The sequence below is a fragment of the Bos taurus genome, chromosome 2, assembly GCF_002263795.3.
Source record: "Bos taurus isolate L1 Dominette 01449 registration number 42190680 breed Hereford chromosome 2, ARS-UCD2.0, whole genome shotgun sequence".
NCBI classification, from domain to species: domain Eukaryota; kingdom Metazoa; phylum Chordata; class Mammalia; order Artiodactyla; family Bovidae; genus Bos; species Bos taurus.
Window position 1 is genome coordinate 13,790,333 of NC_037329.1, and position 24,497 is coordinate 13,814,829.

Below are 24,497 nucleotides of genomic sequence, written 5' to 3' on the forward strand. Positions count from 1 at the left end.
GCATTATGGACTGTTTGCTACAGTCCTACAGGATCCACAAGCACTGCTGCCCCCAGAGCCAGGTGATCAGTCCCATGGGTGGCAACCACAATAGCTGGGGCACCAGATGTTTGCACAAGCTCCTTCCCAGGAAGTTCTGGTGATCTGGTGTGAGGTAGAGGGACAGCACATGCCTGCACCGTCCACGGTCTCTGGAGAGTAACGAAGTGAGCCCTAAGAAGCCTGTTCTTCAGGCTAAAGCATTTAAGATAAGCAAATAGGCCTGTTTTACATTAAGACTGGGCAGCTTCAGAATATTTGCTTTGGGCTAAACCTTGGGGGATTAGCCTCAGTGAGTCCATACAAGCCTGTGAGGAACTGCTTCTCAGATTGCACTAGCTCGCGGGTCTGAGAGAAACCCTTGCTGGCTTTCAAAGCTACATTGTTTTAGGGGCCCATCTCTCCAAGTCTTAAAAGCTGCAGCACCAGCTGTGGGGTCCAAACCTTTTGATCCTTAGGAGAAACTTGTAGTCCTGAGATCCCCCTGGTTGGGTCACTGTGTCAGGTGGGATTTATGGTGAGACCATGTCTTCAGCCTCTCCTACCCATTCCAATGTGGGCTTTTGCTCATCCACCTGATGTGTAAAAAGTTACTCAGCTAGACTCTGGATTTCTTTCAGAGAGAACTGTTCTGTATGTAACTGCTATTTAATTTGTCCATGGGAGGAGGTGAATTTGGGAGTCATCTTGTACTGCAACCTGCTGATTTTTAAAAAAAAAAATCCTTTACCTCCTCAAAATGTTTGGAATAGCAGTTATTTAATGAATTGTTCATCAGTAGTTAAATAACATATAATAATATTTTTGGTGAACATTAGCACAGACTCTTAACAGGACTTGTTGGCCCAGAGGGTGGACTGATGAAGAGCATGTTTCTGGGTTTTCCTCTTTCCTACTGTGTCTGGTCATGATGACTAATCCTTGGGTGCTGTTAAATGTGCAGTTGTCTCAGGAGTCCTTGATGGAACAAGTTTCTCGACATACCAGGATCCTTCTGTTGGACTTATTTTTTCTACTGAGCTATTTTACTCATCCACTTTTGAATCTTAGGTAAATTAATTTAGAGCAGAACAGATTGTTTCAAATATGATTACGAATTTTCAGAGCAGACTGCTAAATCATCCACTCGTGACAAGATAATGCAACCAAATGATCAAGACACCACATTTTGGGATTTATTATTGATATGGCCCTGTTTGACATCAGCTTCCATCCATTATTCTGGTGAGTTACTGCTCACAAGATATACCCATCAAGGAGACTGGATGATAGTAGAGCTGTCCCTTGAATAATGTGGGGGTGAGGGGTGCCAAGCTCCAGCAGAGTCAAAAACCCATGTATAACTTCAGAGTTGGTACTATGTATCTGAAATTCTGCATTTGTGGATTTAGCCAACCATGGATTATGTACTGTAGAACCTATTTATTAAAAAAGATCTGCATGTGACTGAACCTGTGTTATTGAAAGGTCAATTGTTGTTGAGTCACCCAGTCGTGTCTGACTCTTCGTGACCTAAATGCAAATCGCGTGTTAAATATATATATAAAAAAGGACTCAATATTTTTATATATGATCAATAATTTATACTTAAGTCACTTCAGTGGTGCCTGACTCTGTGTGACCCCACGGACTGTAGCCTGCCAGGTTCCTCTTCCATGGGATTCTCCAAGCAAGAATACTAGAGTGGGTTATCATTTTCTTCTCCAGGGGACCTTCCCAACCCAGGGATTGAACCTGTGTCTCTTACATCTCCTGCACTGGCAGGTGGGTTCTTTACCACTAGCGCCACCTGGGAAGCCCCAAAATATGGAACAATTCATGAATTTGAATGTCATCGTTGTGCACTTGCAATTAAAACCACTGTCTTTAAATACCGAATGATACTGATATGATTGCAGAAAATTCTGATGTATGTTACTTTTATGATACATATTACTTAATATGTCTCCCAGGTAGCCCTGGCTTTTCAGCTAATTAATTCCACAGGCACGCACTTAGGCCTAATTATGGGGTAGATAATATTTACTATTTCATTTACTGCCTAAAAGATGTTTCTCAACAAGTAAGTCTGGAATTCCTTATATAGATAATACTACAGGTACCTATAAGCTTGTTTATGGATTCTGTGTCAGAAATGTGAATGGACAGACACTAAGGAGACAGGGCTAAGTCTTGTGATTAGTTTACTTTTGCACACTCCTCAGTGTCCAGCATGGTATTGTACAAGTTCAGTAAATATTAAAAAAAACTTCTCTAGGTATTCCATTTTGGAATTCTTGTAGAAACAAGTCAATTTTTGAAAATCTTCTAGTGTTTGTAAATTTAATAAATGAAATACACTTGCCATTACTAATCATAAGTTAAAAAAAAAGCTGATGTAAGATTAAGGTTAGAAGTGACTGTCCTATATGTGCTTACACATATAAAGTGGAATTCAAGAGAAGTTAAAAGATACATGAGAAATTATATGGGAGAGAATATGAAGAATAAGGTTAGACTTGATGAAAAAAAAAAACCTGATCACTTTTTGGATAAGTTGCACTTGTAAATTAAACCTTTATGAGGACATTTTGGGGAATGGGGTAAAGTGATATTAAAAAAAACCACCCAAAACTCCCAATATAATAAAGCATAATTCAAATAGGTTTTGGGGAAATTTTAAGTTTTTTAAATAATTTGTTGACCTCTTGATTAACTGGGATTTTTACCATTCCATATACTCTGCAATATAACTAAATAACTACATGTTACAATGTTTTGTTAACGTGTAAGGAAAAAGTAATCAGATTCTTTGACTCTGAACAACTAAGAAATGAAAAGATCCCATTCTTAGATTTTTATATTTGATTTTCTTACAGAAATAACTTCAGTTATTATGCCAATATTTACCTGAAAATGGCAGCCTCCAACAGTAAATAATTGAAATAACCACAGTATCATAAGGAGCTATAGTGAAACAAACAAAATTTTTCCTTCTTGACCAATAAAGTTTTGAAGAATGAAAAACCACAACTATGAAGGAAAAAAGGCAAATGTAAATGGAGGACACGCATCAAAGCCCAGGAGCTAAAAATGAATTATTAGAAAGATGCTTCAAAAAATCAATTACCATCACAGGGAAAAACTATTATGAAAGCAGCTCAAAAAATAAATGAACACTTACCTTTAAAACAGAAATACTTGAGATAGTTTACAATGCCCAGTTAATTACTATATATATTCTACCCCCTCAGATATTTATGAATACTGTATAAGTCAAAAGGATTTGTTTACTTACTGTTAGAAAATTTTTTGTCATATGTGAAAAATTACAACCAATTCTTCAACCATTAGAAAGATGGTTTTCCCACATTTTGAATGTTTTTTTAAATGAAATAATACATGGTCAGAGCATCAATCTCAGAGATTTTTTAGAACAGGTGACTAAAAACCAAGTTCTCCTTATAGGCCAGCCCCAAAACGTTAAGTGATAAAATACACTTTTATCTCTTAGGCCAGCCAGCCTAAACACCTTTCTGGGAGTCAGCAATCTGTGGCCCACAGGCTGAATGTGGCTTGTGGCCTATTTGTACACAGCCCTGAGTCGAGAATGGTTTTTACATTTTTTAAGGGGTTGTAACCAAAACCAAACCAGAGAATATGTAACAAAAAACCATACATGGTCTACAGAGCCTAAAATATTTATGATCTGGCCGTTTATAGAAAAGTCTGCAGACCTTTCATTTATATCAATGTTGTACAGATTCAGGCAGTGCAATATTAAGTCCAAGATAAGGTTCATTTATTCCCATCAGGAATATAAGTAACTTTCTGAAAAGGTATCTTCTGATGTCATCTGTCGATTTCTTTTCAATTTTTTCTTCATTTTCAATGTCATTAAAGTTCGTCCTACAATAATAATGTAAAAGTGATTGAATTCTTTTCTCTTAAACATCTAATGTTAAAAGGTAAAAATAATTAACTGACCTAAGTTTTACTTTTTCAAAAATAATTACTTAATATTCTTATTTTATAGATCACATGGAAATATTCCTTGTCTAACAGTGGGAAAAGGCTATCTCACAATTCTCACCTGCCCATGGCATGTAATACAATTATAACTTACCACTTTCAAGTCATCCTTTGGCACGCTCTTTAACTTCAGTTATTCTACTTTTGACTAATAATGTTTGATTTCAAATGTCTAATGAGCTAAAAGTCAGAATTCTAAAGATAAAACATTGTGAGAAAACTAACATATCCAAAATGTCAGAAAAAATTGTTCACAAAAAATGAAAAAAAAAACTTTCATTTCTATCTTTTAGATTTGGATAAAATAGAATTCTTGAAGTAGGCTGTAAAGCTTCGTATGTGAGGGTATCGTTCTAACATGGCTCTGTAAAGCCATATTCTCTGGCCCTCTAGCAGCTGTGCTCTTCTTTTGTCCTTTCACCTTACAGGGGAAAGAATCCAAGAAACCTTATACGTGAATGTATTAAATTCCATTCAGAAAGGATTCTACCATTTGTAAACTTGCTGGTCGGTTTCTAAGTTGTCTTACAATGATACTGATTTTAAAAAAGGAGAACATGAAGAGCCCTCTTTAGAAGAGCAAGAAAGAGGTTGTACCGCTTCTTGATAGATTAGTAATTCAAGGGGGTGGGGCAGGTCAAGATGAATACGGCTCCTAATATATCCTGACTATACCAAGAACAAAAGAAAACTTGCTCTCCAAGAGGTGTTTTAAGGCTCAAATCAATGCTTTTACATTTGACCAAAATTTATGACCATAGTTACTATTTTTCTGTTAAACAGCTTTACTTGTCCAAATTTCTAAGCATTTCAGAAGCTACATTCTGATTTTCATAGTTTCCAAAGAAAAAGTTTCTAACCACCTTACTGTTTTTTGAAGCTTCGCTTTACTGTTTGATACATATACTGTACAGTAAGAACACATTTAAATAATGTCTGTCAAAGTCAGTTCTAGATTTAGTCCTTACCTTATCTCTTTTCTCATGATTTTGGAGCTTTTCCAATTTTTCATATATTAAGGTAGCAATCTCTTTTGCATCTCTGGAGTCTATTTGCTCTCCCCAAGTATTTCTCTAAAATTGAAAATACTCTTCTTATAACCTTTTAAGTATCTAAACAAAACTGACATTTCCACTTAAGAAACTTGATTAAATGTTTAAAACTTAAAACTTCTTCAAGGAAATGCTGCTGGTAAAAGCAATCAACCAATAACTTACCAGAAATAAATACTAACAATACTGTTATGGAAACATGTAATTAATTGGTTAAAATGCATTGCTAACTCCAAATGTATCAAAACATCTAAACTGTGTAAGAAAAGATGTCCCCAGAGGACTCAAAACATTCTAAAGTCACTGGTTGGCACAGACAAAACTTTGACCAATTACAACCATGCAAAGCCATGTATTTCCTGGTTCTCATCTGCCTATGGCAGGAAGGTGGCTGAAAAGCAGGGGGAAGGGTCAGGTCAATACATCCAGGTCTGTTTGTTTTGGATCTGGAGCCACCAGTTTCCTTCTTCCTGGTGGAACTTCAAACTGTGTGCTAGGATTCTGTTTCTGTGAATAGCTGCTCACCTGGTTGGTACTTCTCACTTTGATCTTTATTCTGCTGTGGCCTTGTCTGCTGGACTTCTGGATTCTACCCCTGCCTTTCCATTCGGACATATGGTGACATCATGTTTTCAAACAGTCCCCTGTATGGCTTGGTTAATTCTGTGACTGCTCATTATACTGATATTTCCCTAACATCATTCTACCTGAATAAGACACCTATTTATATATCTAATTCTCAAGGTGTTCTGAGAACTCAGAAGCCAGAGGAATGAAGAGTCAGGCTTTGGTATAAAGTTCCTTTACTCTGAGTTCTGCTTACCCCAGACTTTGTTGAGAGAGAGGTACCTTCATCATAAATAAGAATCCTTCACTGAAAAATGTAGGTGTCTGACAAGTCTAGAATTCTGAAATTCATCATCTAGTTTCTTTAGCTCTATTTCAAAATGTATTATAATCACAAATAAATTGCACAAGATCTTAATCTGATATACTTTCTCAAAAGTTATGTATCAAAACATTTGAAATTATTTATCTCAATGTTTTACCAGAAAATGTATGCATAACAAATACTTGTCTATCACAGCTTTATTGTCAAAAATGTCTTAGTCTTTTACTTAGGAAGATGGCAAAGGTCGTGAATCCTTTTGGTTAGCAGTTACACTGGCTGAAAGGTATACACTTTTGTAATAGTGACCATAAAGACTTGGATCTGGAGCCACCAGTTTCCTTCTTCCTGGTGGAACTTCAAACTGTGTGCTAGGTCTAATGGGTTAAACTGTCTTTAAAAAGAAAGTTAAAAACCACAGTGTCAGTGGCCCAAAAAAAGAAATTATGAATGAATCACAAAACCCTAACTTTAATAGTCTAAACCATTAATGCATATTCCTCAAGATAAATTTTCAGGTACTAAGGCTATTTCAGTTATGACAGTATTCTCTTTTTTTCTTTTTCTTTCCTGGAAGAACTAATCATAAAGGTAATATATGTTAATTCTATAAAAATAGGAAACACAAAACTTCACAGAAAACAATTACCTTGAATTCTACCACCCACACAAAACCACTGTTAGTGTTTTGGTATGTGTATTTAGTAGTTCCCTATTCACGAGTTCAGAAATTTTAAGGCCCTGGAGACCATCATATCAACTGTGAGGCAGAACAAAATTTTAAAATCACTTCGTGTGTATGTGAAAAGCAGCTGTTTCAGTGGCATGCGACACAGTGAGAAACGACAAAAGGAAAGAAACTAGAAACGCTTTACCTGCTAAAGAAAAGGGACACAGAGGAAGGCATGTACATACCTTTGCCCTTTCATAAGGATACAATCTCACAGTCGGATAGGCTCTGATACCAGCTTTCTGGCAAGTTTGAGCATAAGCCTGACAGTCTACTTTTCCAGCTTTTACTTTTCCTTTAAGTGTCTGAAAAAAGAATAATATGCTTTTGTTGTTATTCTCTTTGGTATCTACTACTCTGGCAACCACAGAGCAATATGATACTAAAAATTCTAAATATTTATAAATGCAAGGATTTGTTACTTAAAAAACCCCAAACCAAAACAACATAGTTTTAATCTTTTCCATTTAAGCAAGACTGCTTCCAAATTCTTACTAGCTCTGAACTCTTATTTACCTAGCACGGCCCCTCCAATAGCAAATAAACTCTCCTTTGCCTTATCAAGAAAATTGAGAAGCTTTACCCTGAAGGACCTCACCTTCTTCCTGTCACCCACAACGCATCTGTCACCCACAAACGTCTGAGATTCTGTCTTTCTGTTCCTCCTATCTCCAGTCTCATCTGCTGAGGTGAGCAACTTCCTCCCATGGAAGGCTGACTATCTCAACATTCTCTGGTCCCTTCCCATTAGAGCTCTTACTTACTCGTGAGCATATACTGTTGCTGTTGTTTAGCATATATACATATGACCAAAAAAGAATCCCTTCCTTAATGGCACTGATTCCTCTAACCGCCACCCTGCTTCTTTTTCAAATTTATTCCTTGACCACTTCCCCATCATCTACTTACTATCAACACATTTTAGCTAGCTTCTGTTCTCATTGCTCCCTCTGCTGAAACTGCTGTAAGTTCACCAATGACTTCTACTTGACCAAACTCAATGAACACTTTTCAGTCTTCTTAGTGACTATCTGACATGACTGATCACTCCTTTCTCTCCTCTTTTCTTTCCTGGCACTTATCGCTAGTCTCTTGGCTACCCGATTCCTCTGGTTACTGTTCTTCATTTCCAGCAAGGGGCACTCCTCCTACATCTGCCCCTCGAAATGTCCAACCAGAGTTCCGTATTTCATCAGCATTTTTTCCCACTGTGAACAATCTCCCAGGGAGATTTTATACATCTATATGCTGCTGAACCCCAACATTCCCTTGATTGCAGTCAACTATGTACTGGCCTGTCTCAGCTAAAGCACCTTAAAGATACCATTTCTAAAATGACTCCTTTCTCCCTTAACCTATCAGCCCTTCTGTCCTACTGTTCACTTAATTCAGGCCAGAAACTAGGGCCACGCTAGACTCCTTTTTCTCCTACACTTATCACAAATAAACACTAACTAAATCCTAGTCATTCTTATCTCTCATATTTGTTTCATTCTTTGTATGACCACTGCCATAATCCTGGTTCAGGTTATCACCTCTCACTTCAGGACAATTACAATATCCCAGCTACCTGTAATTTTGCCCCCAAGGTTGGGGTACTAAAGGCAGACTAACTTGTGCTAGGGCACCAGCAAGGCTGCATGCAGAAGCACGCGTGTGCACGCACGCACGCACGCACACACACACACACACACACACACACACACTCTCTCTCTCTCTCTCTCTCTCTCTCTCTCGCTCATAGTGAAGGTCAGAGAAATCTAGCTGGCTTGTACTCTCAGTTACAGAAGGACACTATACTGGTTTTGGTGCTCTGATCTTTCTCTCGTCTTGACGGCCAGGTTCAGTCTGTTCAGTGTGATCCTTTTACAATATAAAGTGGATCCTGACAAATCCAACAGCTCTCCTCCCATGCGTCTATAGAATACATTCTGAGCAGTATGAGCAGCGAGGAAAAGTGTACAGTGTGAGTGCAGGCAAGCTGACCAAACCATCTTGTCCTTGCCTGGCCAAGAGCCTCAGTTTTGGCCACGCCCCTTTTATCTCTATCCTCTGGTGACACTGGACCAACAGAGGACAAGCCTGCGCCGGCTCCGCGGTCTGTGTGCCCTGCGTCTCTGCAAATCCTGGCTTCTCTGTTTAGAGCACCCCTGAGTCAGCCCTTCCAAGGGCCACCGTCCTAGCCATGCTGCAATTCTCATCTCAAACACTACCTTTTCCGGGGAGCCTTTTGTCTCCTGGTATGACTCTGACCTGCTCCCCATACTCCTGTTTTGCTCTAATTTCACTAAAGATTCTACTGATTTATATATATTTGCATTTTACCTTCCCAATAGATTAAAATCTCATTTAAAAAACATGCAATATTCATCTTTCCATTTTTTCAGCCCTAATGTTTGGCATAGTGTTTTTTACTTGGTGCTCAGGATTTGCTGAATGACCTTTTAAATAATTTCTGCTATATTCAAGATACAGCTGCATTACAAAATAGCTAAATTAAGTTTTTCAGTACTTAAGAGATAAGGGAATAAAACATTTTTGTTAGGATTACTGGAGAAAAAGAAGCATAAGAGGAAAAAAAGATATAATATGTAGAAAAAAAAAAAAGAATAACCTTTTATTTCAAAAACCAGTCAATAACTAAAACTATCTCTTATGGCTCCACAGGAGTTTGAAATCTCTCTGGATGCTCAGCTTCTGTTTCAGGCTGGTGGAACTAGAGCTGGCTTTCTCATTCTAATGAATGTTCTGTAGCCAAAGGCAAAATTCCTTGAGTACAGAGGTGGGGAAGCTAACAATTTAGGACTTATGACAGAAACACCAAAATAAACCACGTTTACTTTCATTTTGTAAGTGTTCATCGAGTTAAGACACCGGGGATATACAGATAGGTACATATACTGCTTTCAAGAAGCTCACAGTTTCTGGAGGAGACAGATATAGTTAACATACAATGTGTAAGCATCCTGAAGGGGTACTGGGAAGGGGAGAGAATACAGAAATCCCACTGGAGCTGGGTTTTGTAGATTAGGGACAAAAAAACAATCCAGATGGCCAAAGTAAGGAAAATGCATTTTAGAGAGGGAACAGCATGTACGTAAAAGCACTTGTTCAGAGAACCTGGAGTACGTTGTTGTGCCTGCAGTATACTGTCAGGGAGAGGGAAAAAGCTAAAGAGGTCAGGAGGGTCAGATTAGACAGCTGTAATCAAGAACGCATGTCAAGAAATGTGGTTAACAGAAAGCTAGAGAAGGCAATATTTCAGAAAGATCATTACAGTGGAACTGAAGAGGGAAGACTGGCAGTATGAGACTAGTTAAGAGGCGCATATAACTAAGTCTAGATGATGAAGGCGTGACCAACAGGCTAGCAGAGGGATGACAGATTTCAAAGAAGTTTAGGAGACTGAACTGACAGGATCTAGTGACAGGACCTAGTGACTGCCTGGAGGGCAGCAGGAAGAAAATAAAGAACAAGGGAAGAAGTGAGGTTTCTGGCTATTTTGGTTAAGTAGATGTTTTCAATCAAGATAGGTAGGTAGGTAGTTACAAGCTTTAGTGAAGAAGCAAGAACCTACTGCAAAGATCAAAATCACAGAAATGGAACAGAGTTTTTAAATTCAGAGGAAACTTTTAAGGAAAAAATTATTATTTACAAAATCTTATCTAATTATTAAAACATGAGTGTGACTACAACTTATTTCAGTAGATAGATAAGACTTACCCTAGCCAAGAGCTCAAACTCTGGAGCAAAGTTCTGGCAAGGTCCACACCAAGGAGCATAGAAATCAACCACCCAATGGTTTTTCCCTTGTAAAACCTTTTCATTGAAAGTCTGAGGTGTTAGATCTATAGATGCTTGAGGTAAAAATCTGTGACAAGGAATCAAAATTATTTATTATACAAGTCAAAGCAAACATCTAGAACAGACTATTGCAAATCTTTATAAGTTAAAAATAGACTTCAAAGAACGACAATATAATAAAGCACAACCTTATCTTGGTAAATTAGTCCTTCCTAAGTGCTAGAACTTTCCTAAGTAAGTGTTACTTAGGAGAAAAGTGCTAGAACCTTAACTGAGTAAATTTAGCCACAGACATAAGAGGAAGGTAAAGAGCACTGAATATAATTTATACAATTATACATAATTTAATTACTCACCCTAGACCCCAGATTCTTAGAGAATAAGCATCTCTATTCCAACCATTGTAACTACTGAAAGAAGAAAAATATGTAAGTTGTAAACTGTTATTTCTATTATTGGGTATGTTCAGAAAACAATTCCTTTGTAGCAATTTAAAAGTTTAGTTGACTGACTTTATCTGGCACCTCTTTTCTCAGATATACCTTAGCCACAAATACTAAGCTTACAAGGCTTACATTGCTTTCCAAACATATTTTTTCTAGTCTCGACGTTTTTGTGTGTGTGTGCGCTCAAAACAGACCTAAATGTTTAGATGTCTGCTGGACATCTCCCAAAGACCTACAGTAATGGCAAAACTCAAAATCTCCAAGGCTTTGGTTCTGAAACCGTTACCCTGGTTATTACAGTCCATCAAATTCCTATCCACTTTTTAAGACACATGTCAACAGGGACAGCATAAATGCAGCCTCATGATTTCCTCTCATGGTTGTGATCCTTTTCTCTGAAATCCATGGTTCATTTCTACTTTTTAATAATATTTATTATATTCTGTCTTGTATTTGAGTTTCCTACTTGAAATGCCATATGGTGTTGTCGAAACAGCATGGGTGACACCGATCTGAGCTCAAAGCCCAACCTCAAACCTTCGCAGATGTGTGACTTGGGAAAGTTATCCAAGGTCTGTGAAACAGTTTATTTATCTGTAATAGGAAGGGTAATAATTCTTACTTCTCAAGAGTATGTGTGAAGACAAGTGGAAATAATGTGAGCAAAAAGTCTCTAGTACAGTACCTGAAACCAAAGAGGGGCTTAATAAATGTTCCTCCTCTCATTTCCTTCTATACCAGACTGTCAGCTTCACAATCGGTGTGCCCAGGCAGTCCACTTTTCGCTTTGTAAATTCCTCATTCCCACACTATTTTAAATAAGGTGTGGGTTCTCCCAAAATACTGGGTGGTTTAACTTTTATTTAGTTAGCATAACTTTAAAATTTTAACTGTATAAAAATAAATGATTATATAAATGCCTTCAAATTTTAGAGAATACTTACTGATATTCATAAGCTTTATTTGATTTTTGGGGAAAAAATCTTATCTCAGGGTATCTCCGAACATTTTCTTGGGCACAAAAAGAATGATACTGTTGGCAGTCTATACTGCCCACATTGATCAGTCCAATTAATGTCTATAAAAGAAAAAAAAATGAATAGATCAAAGTAATTAGAATTAAATTACCTCCATAACAATTTTTTATGTTTACAATAGAGAAGTAGTTACCGTTAGATGGTTACTATATTATCTACCAGTGATTTTTGCCAAATACAAATGGTTAAGGGCTTAAAACATAATAGAACATTTACAGTAATGAATTGGAAATCTAATTTTGTAGTCAAAAACTTACTAAAATTATTGTAAACTAAATAACTGATTTCATTCATCTATTACATGGGGAAAATTACATATATCTAAAATTTGATGTGTCAGAAACCAAGAACTAATGAATTTCTTTGCAACAGTACTTTAAAATTACTTTTTAAAATGGAAATGTGGATTGCAGATAGCATACTGAGTCATGCCCGAATTTAAAAATTTTATTGAAAAGAGTGGAAAATTATATTATTATGAATTTAAATACTAGAAAGAATGTTAACTCTTAGGTTTATTAATTTTTTACCTTATAAATAAAATAGTAATTGCGTTTTCCATTCTGATATTTAAATAATTTGTTTCCAATCTTTCATGATTTATAATGCTCTGTAGGAAATTTAAAAATCTAACTATTTCAATTGATCAAGGCCATTTTTTTCTTTATTATCTTATAATACTGTGAAGAAACTGTATTTCTAAGCTCTAACAATGAAGAGGTAGAAAAAATATTAATATGAAACAAAGAGGATCTTTGTGTTGATGTTGGCAGAAATTTGGTCAAACCAAGTGACACAGAAAAAAGGGTCATTATTGTATACTATTCAGCACCAGACAGAAGTAGAGCTGAAATCTAATCGTTATATAAAAAATGATCAAAACTCTTATTAAGTGACAATCTGGTGGTAGGTTCATTCATCTCAGTTTCAAAGTGTTTGTTAAATAAACATTCTTAGTAAATGTTAAGACTTGGACAATAAATTCTTTTACTATACCCGGGCCATTCTTTTCCATTCTGGCATTAAGACTTGACATGGATGACACCATGGAGAATAGAAATCAACCATCCAGACTTCATCATGCTTTCTTTGTTTAACCAGTTCGTTGAAAGTGGTAGGTGTCAAAGAGATCACTGAAGGATTCATAAGATCCTAAAGAGAATATACCATTCATTGTAACAGATATAAAAAAGAGTAGTTCACATAGTCTTGGGCAAATTGTTGGTATATGTCACTTGGAAAAGTTTCTGCTTTTGAATGATCAAAGGATACATTAGGATATTTAAAGAGAATCTATAGTGGATTATTTTAAAAAAGGAAGAAATGATCCTTAATTTACTTTTTAAGTTTGGATTCTGCTCATCAGTCTTATTAAATCAAGGAATATTTTCTTATCTCTATGTATCACTAAAACCATCTTAGGCAGAGAAAAGTGGCAACTTTAAGGTTGTAGGTAGATGAGGCAAGAGATTCAAGAGCTGCCCAGATGTCTACATAGGCCACAGAGTTCTTTTTGGAACCAATAACTGGTTTGGAAAGGACCCTTTAATTATTAATGGAAAGCCTACTATCCTATTTTTCTGACATTCCCACTTGAGATGCTGCACAACCTCAGATCACTTGTTTCAAATGCTGTTTTGTTAATAACAAGCTTCAGTCTATCATGACTGGGTAATACTAATCATGTTAGCTTCCCCTGGGGAGACAAACAACACAAAACAAAAAGCTATTATTTTTCAGGAGGAGGAAGAGAAGAGTAGGACAGAGGCTGGGAGGGCAACTGCATAGATAATAAGCTACGATTGCTCATTTTTTTAGGAGTCCCCTGTTAACTATTTTAGTCAATTAAGATTTGTAGTGATTAAAAAAAAAGGTGGGTAGATGCTCCAGTAGAGCACTTCTGGGCTAAGAACACAGCAGGCTTGGCATAAGCTGCTGAGGCGTGCAGAATCCTTCCATTGGTGGCTGAGGTAAGACTGTCCTTAGCCACATATTTCTTGGAACTATCCAAGAATGGGATTCACTGCTATCTAATCTATATGGGACCCAAAAGAAATAATCTGTGGTAGATTAGAGAAAACGGGGGCGGGAGAGGGGTGACAAGGCTTTATGTAGAAGTTTTAATTTCACGTATTTAACTGTGTCCACCAAGTACAAGGCACCATACTAGGTAACAAACAAAACACACACTGGCTATGAACTCTGAGAATAAGTCTATTAATAAAAGAGTAGAAAAGCTAAAAAATAATTTTGTCAGAAGATGTTTTTGGCATAAAAATAACAAATCCTATTATTAAACATTACTAAATACTCATATGAAGTATATACACACATGGAAGGATTTATAGCTATATAGGCTATAACTTAAAATACCTCTACGAACTCCAAGATCTGTTCAGCAGAGTGATGTCCTTCATATTCATGAATGTTGGACTGGTTGAATACCACTGTTGTTGGATAAGCCTGAATGTTATACTGTTAGGAATGAAAATACAAATTAAACATAAGATTCTACATATTTTACCTATTTGCTTCAAATTTATAACCAGCTTGCCTTAAGTAACAGCAACAAGATTTTAAAAGACTCAATGCCTAACTGATGACTGAAAAATTTTAGCCTAGCCAAATTGAACAAAGGAAATAGATTTACTGCTGTATCCTCAGCAGCTGATTCTTATGTATAGTTACTCCATTTGCCATAAAATCCATAGGCACCGAAACACTGAGAAGTGAGCACGGGCATTTTTTTTTTTTTTTTGATAAAAACAGTCCCACAGCATTTATTGTCATCTGGTAATAACATAAGGGTGAGCAGAACAATATGAATACATGTTTTAGAACTACATCTCTAACAAAGGACACCTAAAAAAACCAACGGTATTGCCAAACAATTTCTCACTTCATCTGTCACTTCTAGTTGGAGACACTTTGTAGCAGAGTAATGTTACCTCCTTTTAGCATGATCCGACCCAGTTGTTTTCTTGACTTTGTTTTAGAATGAATCTCTGCTGCGTCATCTAATACGAGGTTCATATACTCATCAAAACCAATGATGCAGCCCTCTATCCGCATATTCACTTGCTCATAAAGCCACACCTGAATCCGCGATCTATTTTGCAAGTATCTGAAGATGAGATTGATGGGCTGCACCATCACCTTCTGCACCTTCTGGCCCTGGCCCGAGCACGGGCATTTATGAGTGCAGTCCTCTCCTACTCGCCTGAACCAGGATGGATGGGATAAGAGCAGACTGGGGTCTAGTTTGAGTGTTTTATTATTATTTTTTAAACCATAATAAACCCTCCAATTTGTTCAGAAGTAGAAGAAAATCAAGGACATAAAAATAGCAAGAATAAGGAAATAAACTAATAATCCACGTGCACACAGCCATTTTTAGAGAATTATGAATCATGTGCTAAAAATGAGGTCACTTTTTATTCTTTGCACAAAACAGCTTTTATGGCATGTGTGTGTGTATATATATACACATACATACATAAACCACTATAATTTCCTTCCTCAGAATTAACATGAGCACTAATTCAGGAAGCACTTCTCAAGCTTTTTATTTTTTAAAAGGTTATAAACAGATCCCTATCTCTAAATTTGCTGTAGCTGAACTATATGAATCCTCAATGCTGACCAGCACTCATTAGCAAACTGAACTTCAAAAATAATTTTAGAAAAAGCAATGGAAATATTTATCAAACTTTTGTAAATGAGCACAAATAACCCATTAGATGGAAAAAACATTTATCTAACATTTGACAAGTCCTTACTATGTGTTGAGCACCTTTTTAGCACTGAAATGTAGTTTCTCATCTGTTCCTCACAACAAGTCTATTTGGAAGCTAAAATTACTGAATCAACTTTATAGATGAGGAAACTGAGGTACTGAGAGGCTCAGGGACTTGGTGAAGGTTAACCAATTAGTGAGTAAGGAATCCTAGCCTCTATTCCAGGTGAATTTGATACCTTGATATTTGATATTTCCAGGTTTAAATATCTACACTCTGCTTAATTATCTACAGAAAATTAAAAACTGAGATGAAAAGTAGAAAAACTATAGGAATTCAAATTACTGTTGAACACAATTCTTCATTTTTGCTTAGTAACTTTTTGAAGTCCCATACAAGACATTTAAAACCAAAGGCCCTACTTATTTCATTTTTTAAACTTATTTTAATGAAATTTCAAACATGATATAGAGAGAGACTCATCTAACAAATACATATCTCTACCGCTACATTTAAGGACAATTAACTTTTCTGCTGTTCTGGCAGATTTTAGGAGGTTCTCCTTTTTGATCCCATTTCCTTCCCTTCCTGATGCTAGGAGTAACCAATATCCTGAAATAAGCATGTATCCAATCCACTGATGTTTTACACTTTTGCTACATGCACGTGTATTCCTGAACAGTATACTGTAATGTCCGAGCACTTATGAACTTTCTATAATTTTATCACACTCTGTATACTATTCTACAATCTACTTTTTTCATTATAGTCTTGAGATTTACCAAACATGCTGGTAAAGACAGATCTAGTTTTAAATCCTCTATGATTATTCTACTGTATGACTGGATAATTTATTTATTCATGTACTTGCTACTACACTGGTCAGCTAAATTTTTTTAATTTGACGGAGGGAGGGTATATGACCATCGTAATAATTTGTACTTTCTTGAGGACCAGTAAAGTTGAACGTTTTTCACATTTATCGAATTTCTGCCTTTATAAAATGTCTAAACCTCATTCTTTTGCTATTTTAAAAAACTGATCTGTAGTCTTTAAACATTCTGGACAGTAAGGCTTTGTCAGTTGTATGTGCTGCAAATACTTCCTCAGTCTGTTGTTTCGACTTTATAATGTCTCTTTCTTTGGCAATAGTTTAACATTCAGTGAAGCTAAAATCATTCATAACTTTTATCCTCAGTGGATGTGTGCACTGGCAGGCATGAGCATCTCTGTGGAATGAATTATTCCTCACATAGATGCATAAGGATTTCACCCTACATTTATTTCTATTATGGTTTTAAAACACATTACTTCCTAAAAAAATTGAAATATAGTTGATTTACAACATTGGGTAGGCTTCAGTTCTACAGCAAGATGATTTAGTTATATATATATATATTTCAGATTATTTTCCACTATAGGTTATTACCACATATTGAATATAATTCCCTGTGCTGTACACTGTCTTTGTTGCTTATTTTATGTGTAGTAGTGTGTATCTGTTAATCTCATACTTGTAACTCATCACCTCAGGCTTTGCTAACAATGTTTGTTTTGTTTGTGAGCATGTCTCTGTTTTGTATACAGGCTGATTTGTGTAATTTTTAAGATTCCACATATAAGTGATACCGTATAATACTTGGCTTTCTCTGTCTGACTTACTTCACTAAGTATAACATTCTTTGGCCAAGTAATATCCTTTGTGTACACACAACACCGCCCTCCCCACCCCGCCCCCAACACACACATCTTAAGCCAATTGTCTGCTGATAGCCACTTGGGCTGTTTCCATATCATGGCTATTGTAAATAGTGCTTCTATGAACTGTATCTCTTCAAATTAGAGTTTGTTTTTTTTGGATATATACCCAGGGTTAGGATCGCTGGATCATATGGTAGCTCTATTGTTAGTTTTTTAAGGATCCTTCATATTCTCCATAGTGGCTGTACCAATTTATATTCCCATCAACAGTGTAGGAGGGCTCATTTTTCTCTATATCGTCTTCAGGGTTTACTATTTGTAGATGTTTGGGTGACAGCCATTCTAAACAATGTGAGGTGATACTGTGGTAATTTATATTTCTCTAATAACCAGAGTTGAACAACTTTCCATAGACCTGTTGGCTATCTGTATACCTTCATCATAATAATTACTGAAAATCATCAGAAATTCAGTGTTCAAGTTTCTCCAATTATATTTTTTTTGAGTTGGTTTGTTTGAATACAAGGCCTGAACACTGTATTTGAATGACAGTCTTATCAGTCCTTTTAATATCTTTTTTCCTTCTTTCAATGTGTATGTCCAGTAAACTGCTATTTGTCCCAAAAAGTTCTCTACATGCTGGGATTTGAAGATTGTATGCATACCCGCATATCACTTACTATGTCCTGTAACTGGATTTCCTATACACTAATATCTGCAGGCTTGATCTGATTTAGGATTCCCCCCCCAAAAATATTTTATAATTTCTATTTCTTCCTAAACTGAACAGTAAACATTTATTAACCTAAGAAAGTATGTTATGTAAATAAAGGTTTAAAAAAGCCTGCTTAATTTCTATAAACTACATTTAGAAGACAAAGAATAAAAACTATGGGTTGCCAAAAAGAAAGCATAGTGAAAGTGTTAGTTTCTCAGTCCTGTCCGACTCTTTGCAACCCCATTGACTGCAATCCGCCAGGCTCCTCTGTCCACAGACAAGAATACTGGAGTGGGTAGCCACACCCTTCTCTAGGGCATCTTCCTGACCCAAGGTTCAAACCCGGGTCTCCTGCATTGCAGGCAGATTACCATCTGAGTGACCAGACACGCCCATAGATTGAAAAAGGTAATATTAAATTAAAAAAAAACCTTAAATATTTATGTTTAATCCAATCATAATTTTATATCATTTTGATGAAATTATTTAAGTAATATGTTACTACTCTAAATGTTAGATTTACTTTTGAAAGTTATTTTATTGCTTTAGTGTGAGGTTGCTGAAACATTTTACGAAAACATTAGAAGAAATATTTATACTTTGCCTTACCATGTTACAGAGTCCTTCATGAACTGTACAGTCTAATGTACCAAACTTAAGCTGACCATAAAGATGCTTTGATGCTTTTCGCAGCTCTGGCAATAAAGCTTGACATGGTGGACACCACTATTGAAGAAAAAATATTCATAAGCACCAAGCCAAATGAAACCAAAAAAACCACATTTTTTTGCAACAAGCAATATGCTAAGATAAACAATATTTATTACTGTTACAAATCTTAAGCATTTATATACTCAGTCCTTGGAAGGGCAAGTATGTCAGCCTTTCTTAAAAACAGTATGTAACAGCAGCCAAATTGAGTAACATGATTCTAATATTCATTGTTCAAGGTTACCTAGAAAATGCTTTTTTTTTTTTTTTTTTTGTCATAACAAGAGAAAACCTGAAAATGTTTAAATATGACAGATAAATATAACTTACAGGGGCAAAAAAATCAACTAGCCACGGTTCTTTTTCATTGGCAGGAAAATTTTGAGGTCCAAGTGTGGTAACATGAGAATTGACACTTTCCTTGGCAAAGGCAAGTATATCATATAGAATCTTCTTTCCTTTGAAACAGAGAAAAAAGAGAAAAATTAAAATCTACACTTTGTCTTTTTATCCATAGAAACATTTCAAAGCTTTTATACTTGAAATATTGAAGAGAAGATAAACTTATGAACAAATTGATTTGGTGGAGGTTTTAGTGTTCTGTATACTACGTTAAGTTTGCTCTGCCAGAGAAACCTTTGCTTTACACTCTGCTTCTTGCAGGATCAGATAAAACGTCAAGACCTCTTTGAAAATTTCCTTCATCCTCAGTAGGAGAATTATTTCCTCCCAACGTTCTTGGAGTTCTTTTTGCTTGCCTGAACTACTGTTATGGCCTAACTCTGAAGTCGGTTTCTTCAACCTCGACTTCTCTTATGAATTCAAGACCTGAGTTACCCAGTGGAAATATTTACCTGGATGTCATATGGACATTTCAAACAAAATATACACAAATCAAAGTTGAGTTCTTCTTCCCTAAACTTGCTCCTTTTCTCACCTTTCCTACCTTGACAATAGTGTAATCATCCACTAGGTGCTAAAAAGATTTCCTAGAGTGATTCTTGCTTTCTCTCTTTGCCTGTATCACAGCTCCAACCATTCTATCTCTTACCATCTCCAACCCCGATTTAGGCTACTGCCTAAATGTAGTCTAGCCTACTGAAATAACCAAGCTGGTCTTTCTATTCTGCCTTCCTTAACTAATTCATTTTCTACACTGCTACCAGAGGCAAGTTACAAAAACATTAATCTGATCATGTGGTCCCCTTGCTTAAAGGCCACTGCTTAAAGAATATACTCCTTGGCTTCGCAAATACTAGCTTTCTTAGGACCACAACATAATCCATTTTCCCATGTGCCCTCTGATTTATTCACTCAATAGTTAATATTAAGTAAAGCACCTATTATGTGTCAGGTCCTGTTTTAAATGCCATAGCACATGCAAAATAAGAGATACACACTTTCTCTTTAAGGAGTTCATAGGCCAATAGAAAAGAAACATTTCCTAAATATTTAAATGGTGATAAATGATACCACATTGTCCTGCTCTTTCCTCACTCTTTAGCTACTGCTGCTTGAACTGCTTCATAAATTCTTCTTTCTTTGACAGTCTTAAAAATGATTCATAGGACCCCAATCTTGTCTCTGTATTCACTTTTGGACAAGGTCATCCTCACCCAAGACTTCAATTACCAATGAAAGAGTTTTAGCCCAAACTCTTCTCCTGAGACCAGGCCTATATTCAACTGTGAACCAAGGGTGTGTACTTCATGTCACCTTCTCCCCCAGTGCTCTCTTTCTTACAGAATGGTGCAGTCAGTCACTCAGTTGCCAAGTCAGAAACTTGAGTTTCCTTTTCTTATCTCCCTACATTTAAACACAATCATCAAGTTATACTGATTTTGCATTCATTTAAAAACTGTCTACTTCTCATCTACATTACCAATCTTGTCTTACATAAATGACTACATCAGACTTCTACTTGCTTTCCCTCCCTCCAATTCTAGGCATCCAGTTAACTTTCTAAAATGTAGAACTAGTTAAGTCACACCTCTGCTTAAACCCATGAAAGCCTTTGCTCTGTTGCCAGGATAGAGTCCAAACTACTTTATTACCTGACAGATGAAACACACTATTGGGACCCCAGTGCCATTTCCAGCCTTAAGTCTCATTCCTTTCCACACTCCACATTCCAATTATCCTAAAATTCTTGCCTTCTAAAAATGAATAAGGCTCTCTCTTATTTCAGAGTCCCAGAATACACTTAACGGTTCCTGTGCTTGGAACGTATTTAACACCTCTTTATTTGTATAACCATTATTTTTACTTAGATCTCAATGAAGAGACTGCTTTCTCTAACCTCAGAAAATTACTCCATGTATTCTTCCTAAGTGTAACCCATGCTCATATCAGGGTAGGTATCTCCAAGATCGCCTTCAATGACCCATACAACTGTTGTACCAGGGCTGGTGTATATAATCAATAGAATATGCTGAGTGTGCTGGTTTATACTGTCTGAGAACAGATTATAAAAGATATCATTGCTTCTGTGTATGTGTGTCTCTCTGATCATTCATTCTGGGATAAGTAAGCAGCCCCACAGAAAGGTCACCTGGTGAGGAACCGAAGCCTCCTGGCTATGCCATGAGTCAGTCTGGAGCCAAATCTGCCAGCCACAGTCCAATCTTCAGATGACTATAGTCCTTACTCACTGGGATTGCAACCTCATGAAAAAACCCAAGCCAGACCCACTCAGCTAAGCTGTTTTCAGCTTCCTGAACACTAGAAACTGTGTTGAGTTAATAAGTGTTCATTGTTTTAAACTGCTTAGTTTATACAATGGAGAAAAGACAATCTCTTTAACAAGTTGTGTTGGGAAAACTTTTCACTTGTAAAAGAATGAAACTAGAACATTTTCTAACACCATACAGAAAAATAAACTCAAAATGGATTAAAGATCTAAACCTAAGACCAGAAACTATAAAACTCCTAGAGGAAAACATAGGCAAAACACTTTCTGACATAAATCACAGCAGGATCCTCTATGGCCCACCTCCCACAGTAATGGAAATAAAAGCAAAAATAAATAAATGGGACCTAATTAAACTTAAAAGCTTTTGCACAACAAAGGAAATTATAAGCAAGGTGAAAAGACAGCCTTCAGAATGGGAGAAAATAATAGCAAATGAAGCAACTGACAAAGAATTCATCTCAAAAATATACAAGCAGCTCCTGCAGCTCAATTCCAGAAAAATAAATGACCCAATCAAAAAATGGGCCAAAGAACTAAACAGACATTTCTCCAAAGAAGACATACAGATGGCTAACAAACACATGAAAAGATGCTCAACATCACTCATTATCAGAGAAATGCAAATCAAAACCACAATGAGGTACCATCTCACGCCAGTAAGAATGGCTGCGATCCAAAAGTCTATAAGCAATAAATGCTGGAGAGGGTGTGGAGAAAAGAGAACCCTCTTACACTGTTGGTGGGAATGCAAACTAGTACAGCCACTATGGAGAACAGTGTGGAGATTCCTTAAAAAACTGGAAATAGAACTGCCATACGACCCAGCAATCCCACTGCTGGGCATACACACTGAGGAAACCAGAAGGGAAAGAGACACGTGTACCCCAATGTTCATCGCAGCACTGTGTATAATAGCCAAGACATGGAAGCAACCTAGATGTCCATCAGCAGACGAATGGATAAGAAAGCTGTGGTACATATACACAATGGAGTATTACTCAGCCATTAAAAAGAATGCATTTGAATCAGTTCTCATGAGGTGGATGAAACTGGAGCCTATTATACAGAGTGAAGTAAGCCAGAAAGAAAAACATCAATACAGTATACTAACACATATATATGGAATTTAGAAAGATGGTTAACAATGACCCTATATGTGAGACAGAAAAAGAGACACAGATGTAAAGAACAGTCTTTTGGACTCTGTGGGAGAAGGCGAGGGTGGGATGATTTGAGAGGGTAGCGCTGAAATGTGTATATTATCATACATGAAGTGGATTGCTGGTCCAGGTTCGAGGCACGAGACAAGGTGCTCAGGGCTGGTGTACAGGGATGACCCTGGGGGATGGGATGGGGAAGGAGGTGGGAGGTGGGTTCTGGATGGGAACACATGTGAGCCTGTGGCTGATTCATGTTGATGTATGGCAAAACCACTACGATACTGTAAAGTAATTTAGCCTCCAATTAAAATTAATAAATTAAAAAAAAAGAAAAAACGTTTTGCATGTTCTAGTATGAACAAAAAAATAAATCAACTGCTAAGTTTTGGGGGCAATTTACTCCTCGAAAATAGATTAATACTCCTCACGTCAGACATTCAAAAAGTTGCCCATCTACTTGTCTGTTTTCTCTACTTCATAATGTTCTTTAAGATACAGATAAGGATAGTACCTATTCTTTGCCTACTCTCTAATATTGCACCTGGCACATAAATAATCTATTTAAATCCAAAGAAATAATTCAAGTTATGCTGTAAAGTTAGTGATAACACACAAAAGGAAGTACTTGGGTATTTATGGTATATTCCAAGGGAGAAAGGCAATGGCACCCCACTCCAGTACTCTTGCCCGGCAAATCCCATGGATGGCGGAGCCTGGTAGGCTGCAGTCCATGGGGTCACGAAGAGTCGGACACGACTGAGCGACTTCATTTTCACTTTTCACTTTCATGCATTGGAGAAGGAAATGGCAACCCACTCCAGTGTTCTTGCCTGGAGAATCCCAGGGACGGGGGAGCCTGGTGGGCTGCAGTCTATGGGGTCGCACAGAGTCTGACACGACTGAAGCGACTTAGCAGCAGCAGCAAGGGAGAAAATGCTTTAAGTAAAGTTTTGAAGGGTGACTTGGAGTTTGCTAAATATTTTGAGGGCCAAGAGGTAATGATTACATTGCAGGAGGAAGAAAAAATCTATGTCAGGCACGGGAGTGAAAGAACATGGTATTTTCAATGATTCACAAGTAGCTGGAGCTAGAATTATTTGCAGCGGCAGAGGTGGGAGATGAGGTTGGAAAACCAGGCAGAGGCAGGTTAACTTTTAACAACTGTTTACTGAATTCCTGTTATGCACCGCCATTCTGGGTGCTGGAAACACAGTGGTGACTGAGACAAAGTCATTGCTCCTATGCTAGGGAATCTGAAGTTTATTCCTAACGAGATCAGAAGACTCAAGGCAGAAAAGTGACATATGAAGGTATTCTATGGTAATTCCAGGTATTCTATGGTAATAAATCTCCCAAGAAAACAAACAATTGTAAACAAAAAATGCTATGAGGCAGATAATTATACTGGAGGATATTGGACAAGATGGAGATGATGGACCTGAAATAAGGCAGCAAGCATAGACTAGAGAAGGAATCTGAGAAATATTTCACAGGCGGAAAAGAACAGAACACTATGAAACCTTAGGTCATTGCCAGCACTTTTACGAGGATAAAAGTGCTGGAAAAACTGTATCATCTACTGCCTGGGGAAACTGAGTGTTCAAATGTCACCTTAATTCAAATATCACCTCCTGATGCAAAGTCTCTTTATTTGATCTCATAATTTATAATGACTATTACAATGTCCTTCATATTTTCCTAAAAATCTCCCTTTTCTCACCACCCCCTGCACTAGATGATATGGTTTGCATAGTTTAGTGCAGCTATACA

At 36.8% G+C, this 24,497-nt stretch overlaps 2 protein-coding genes across 2 annotated transcripts in view; both read right to left on the reverse strand.

Moving 5' to 3' along the window:
- Positions 1-3,803: 3,803 nt before the first annotated feature.
- DNAJC10 (DnaJ heat shock protein family (Hsp40) member C10) overlaps positions 3,804-24,497 on the reverse strand; it is a 47,929-nt gene continuing 27,235 nt past the window's right edge. Inside the window, 10 exon segments of the mRNA NM_001099121.2 lie at positions 3,804-3,927; positions 5,019-5,123; positions 6,907-7,026; positions 10,445-10,592; positions 10,882-10,935; positions 11,916-12,049; positions 13,005-13,160; positions 14,382-14,483; positions 18,774-18,890; positions 19,206-19,333. Of these exon segments, the coding sequence (NP_001092591.1) occupies positions 3,916-3,927; positions 5,019-5,123; positions 6,907-7,026; positions 10,445-10,592; positions 10,882-10,935; positions 11,916-12,049; positions 13,005-13,160; positions 14,382-14,483; positions 18,774-18,890; positions 19,206-19,333 (1,076 nt within the window). The 3' untranslated portion in view covers positions 3,804-3,915.
- Positions 14,773-15,311, reverse strand: LOC107132237 (small nuclear ribonucleoprotein E-like; the record flags this gene model as incomplete). The annotated part of the gene is made up of 1 exon (XM_059877856.1): positions 14,773-15,311. A coding segment is annotated over one exon (390 nt), but the record flags the coding sequence as incomplete, so codon positions are not given.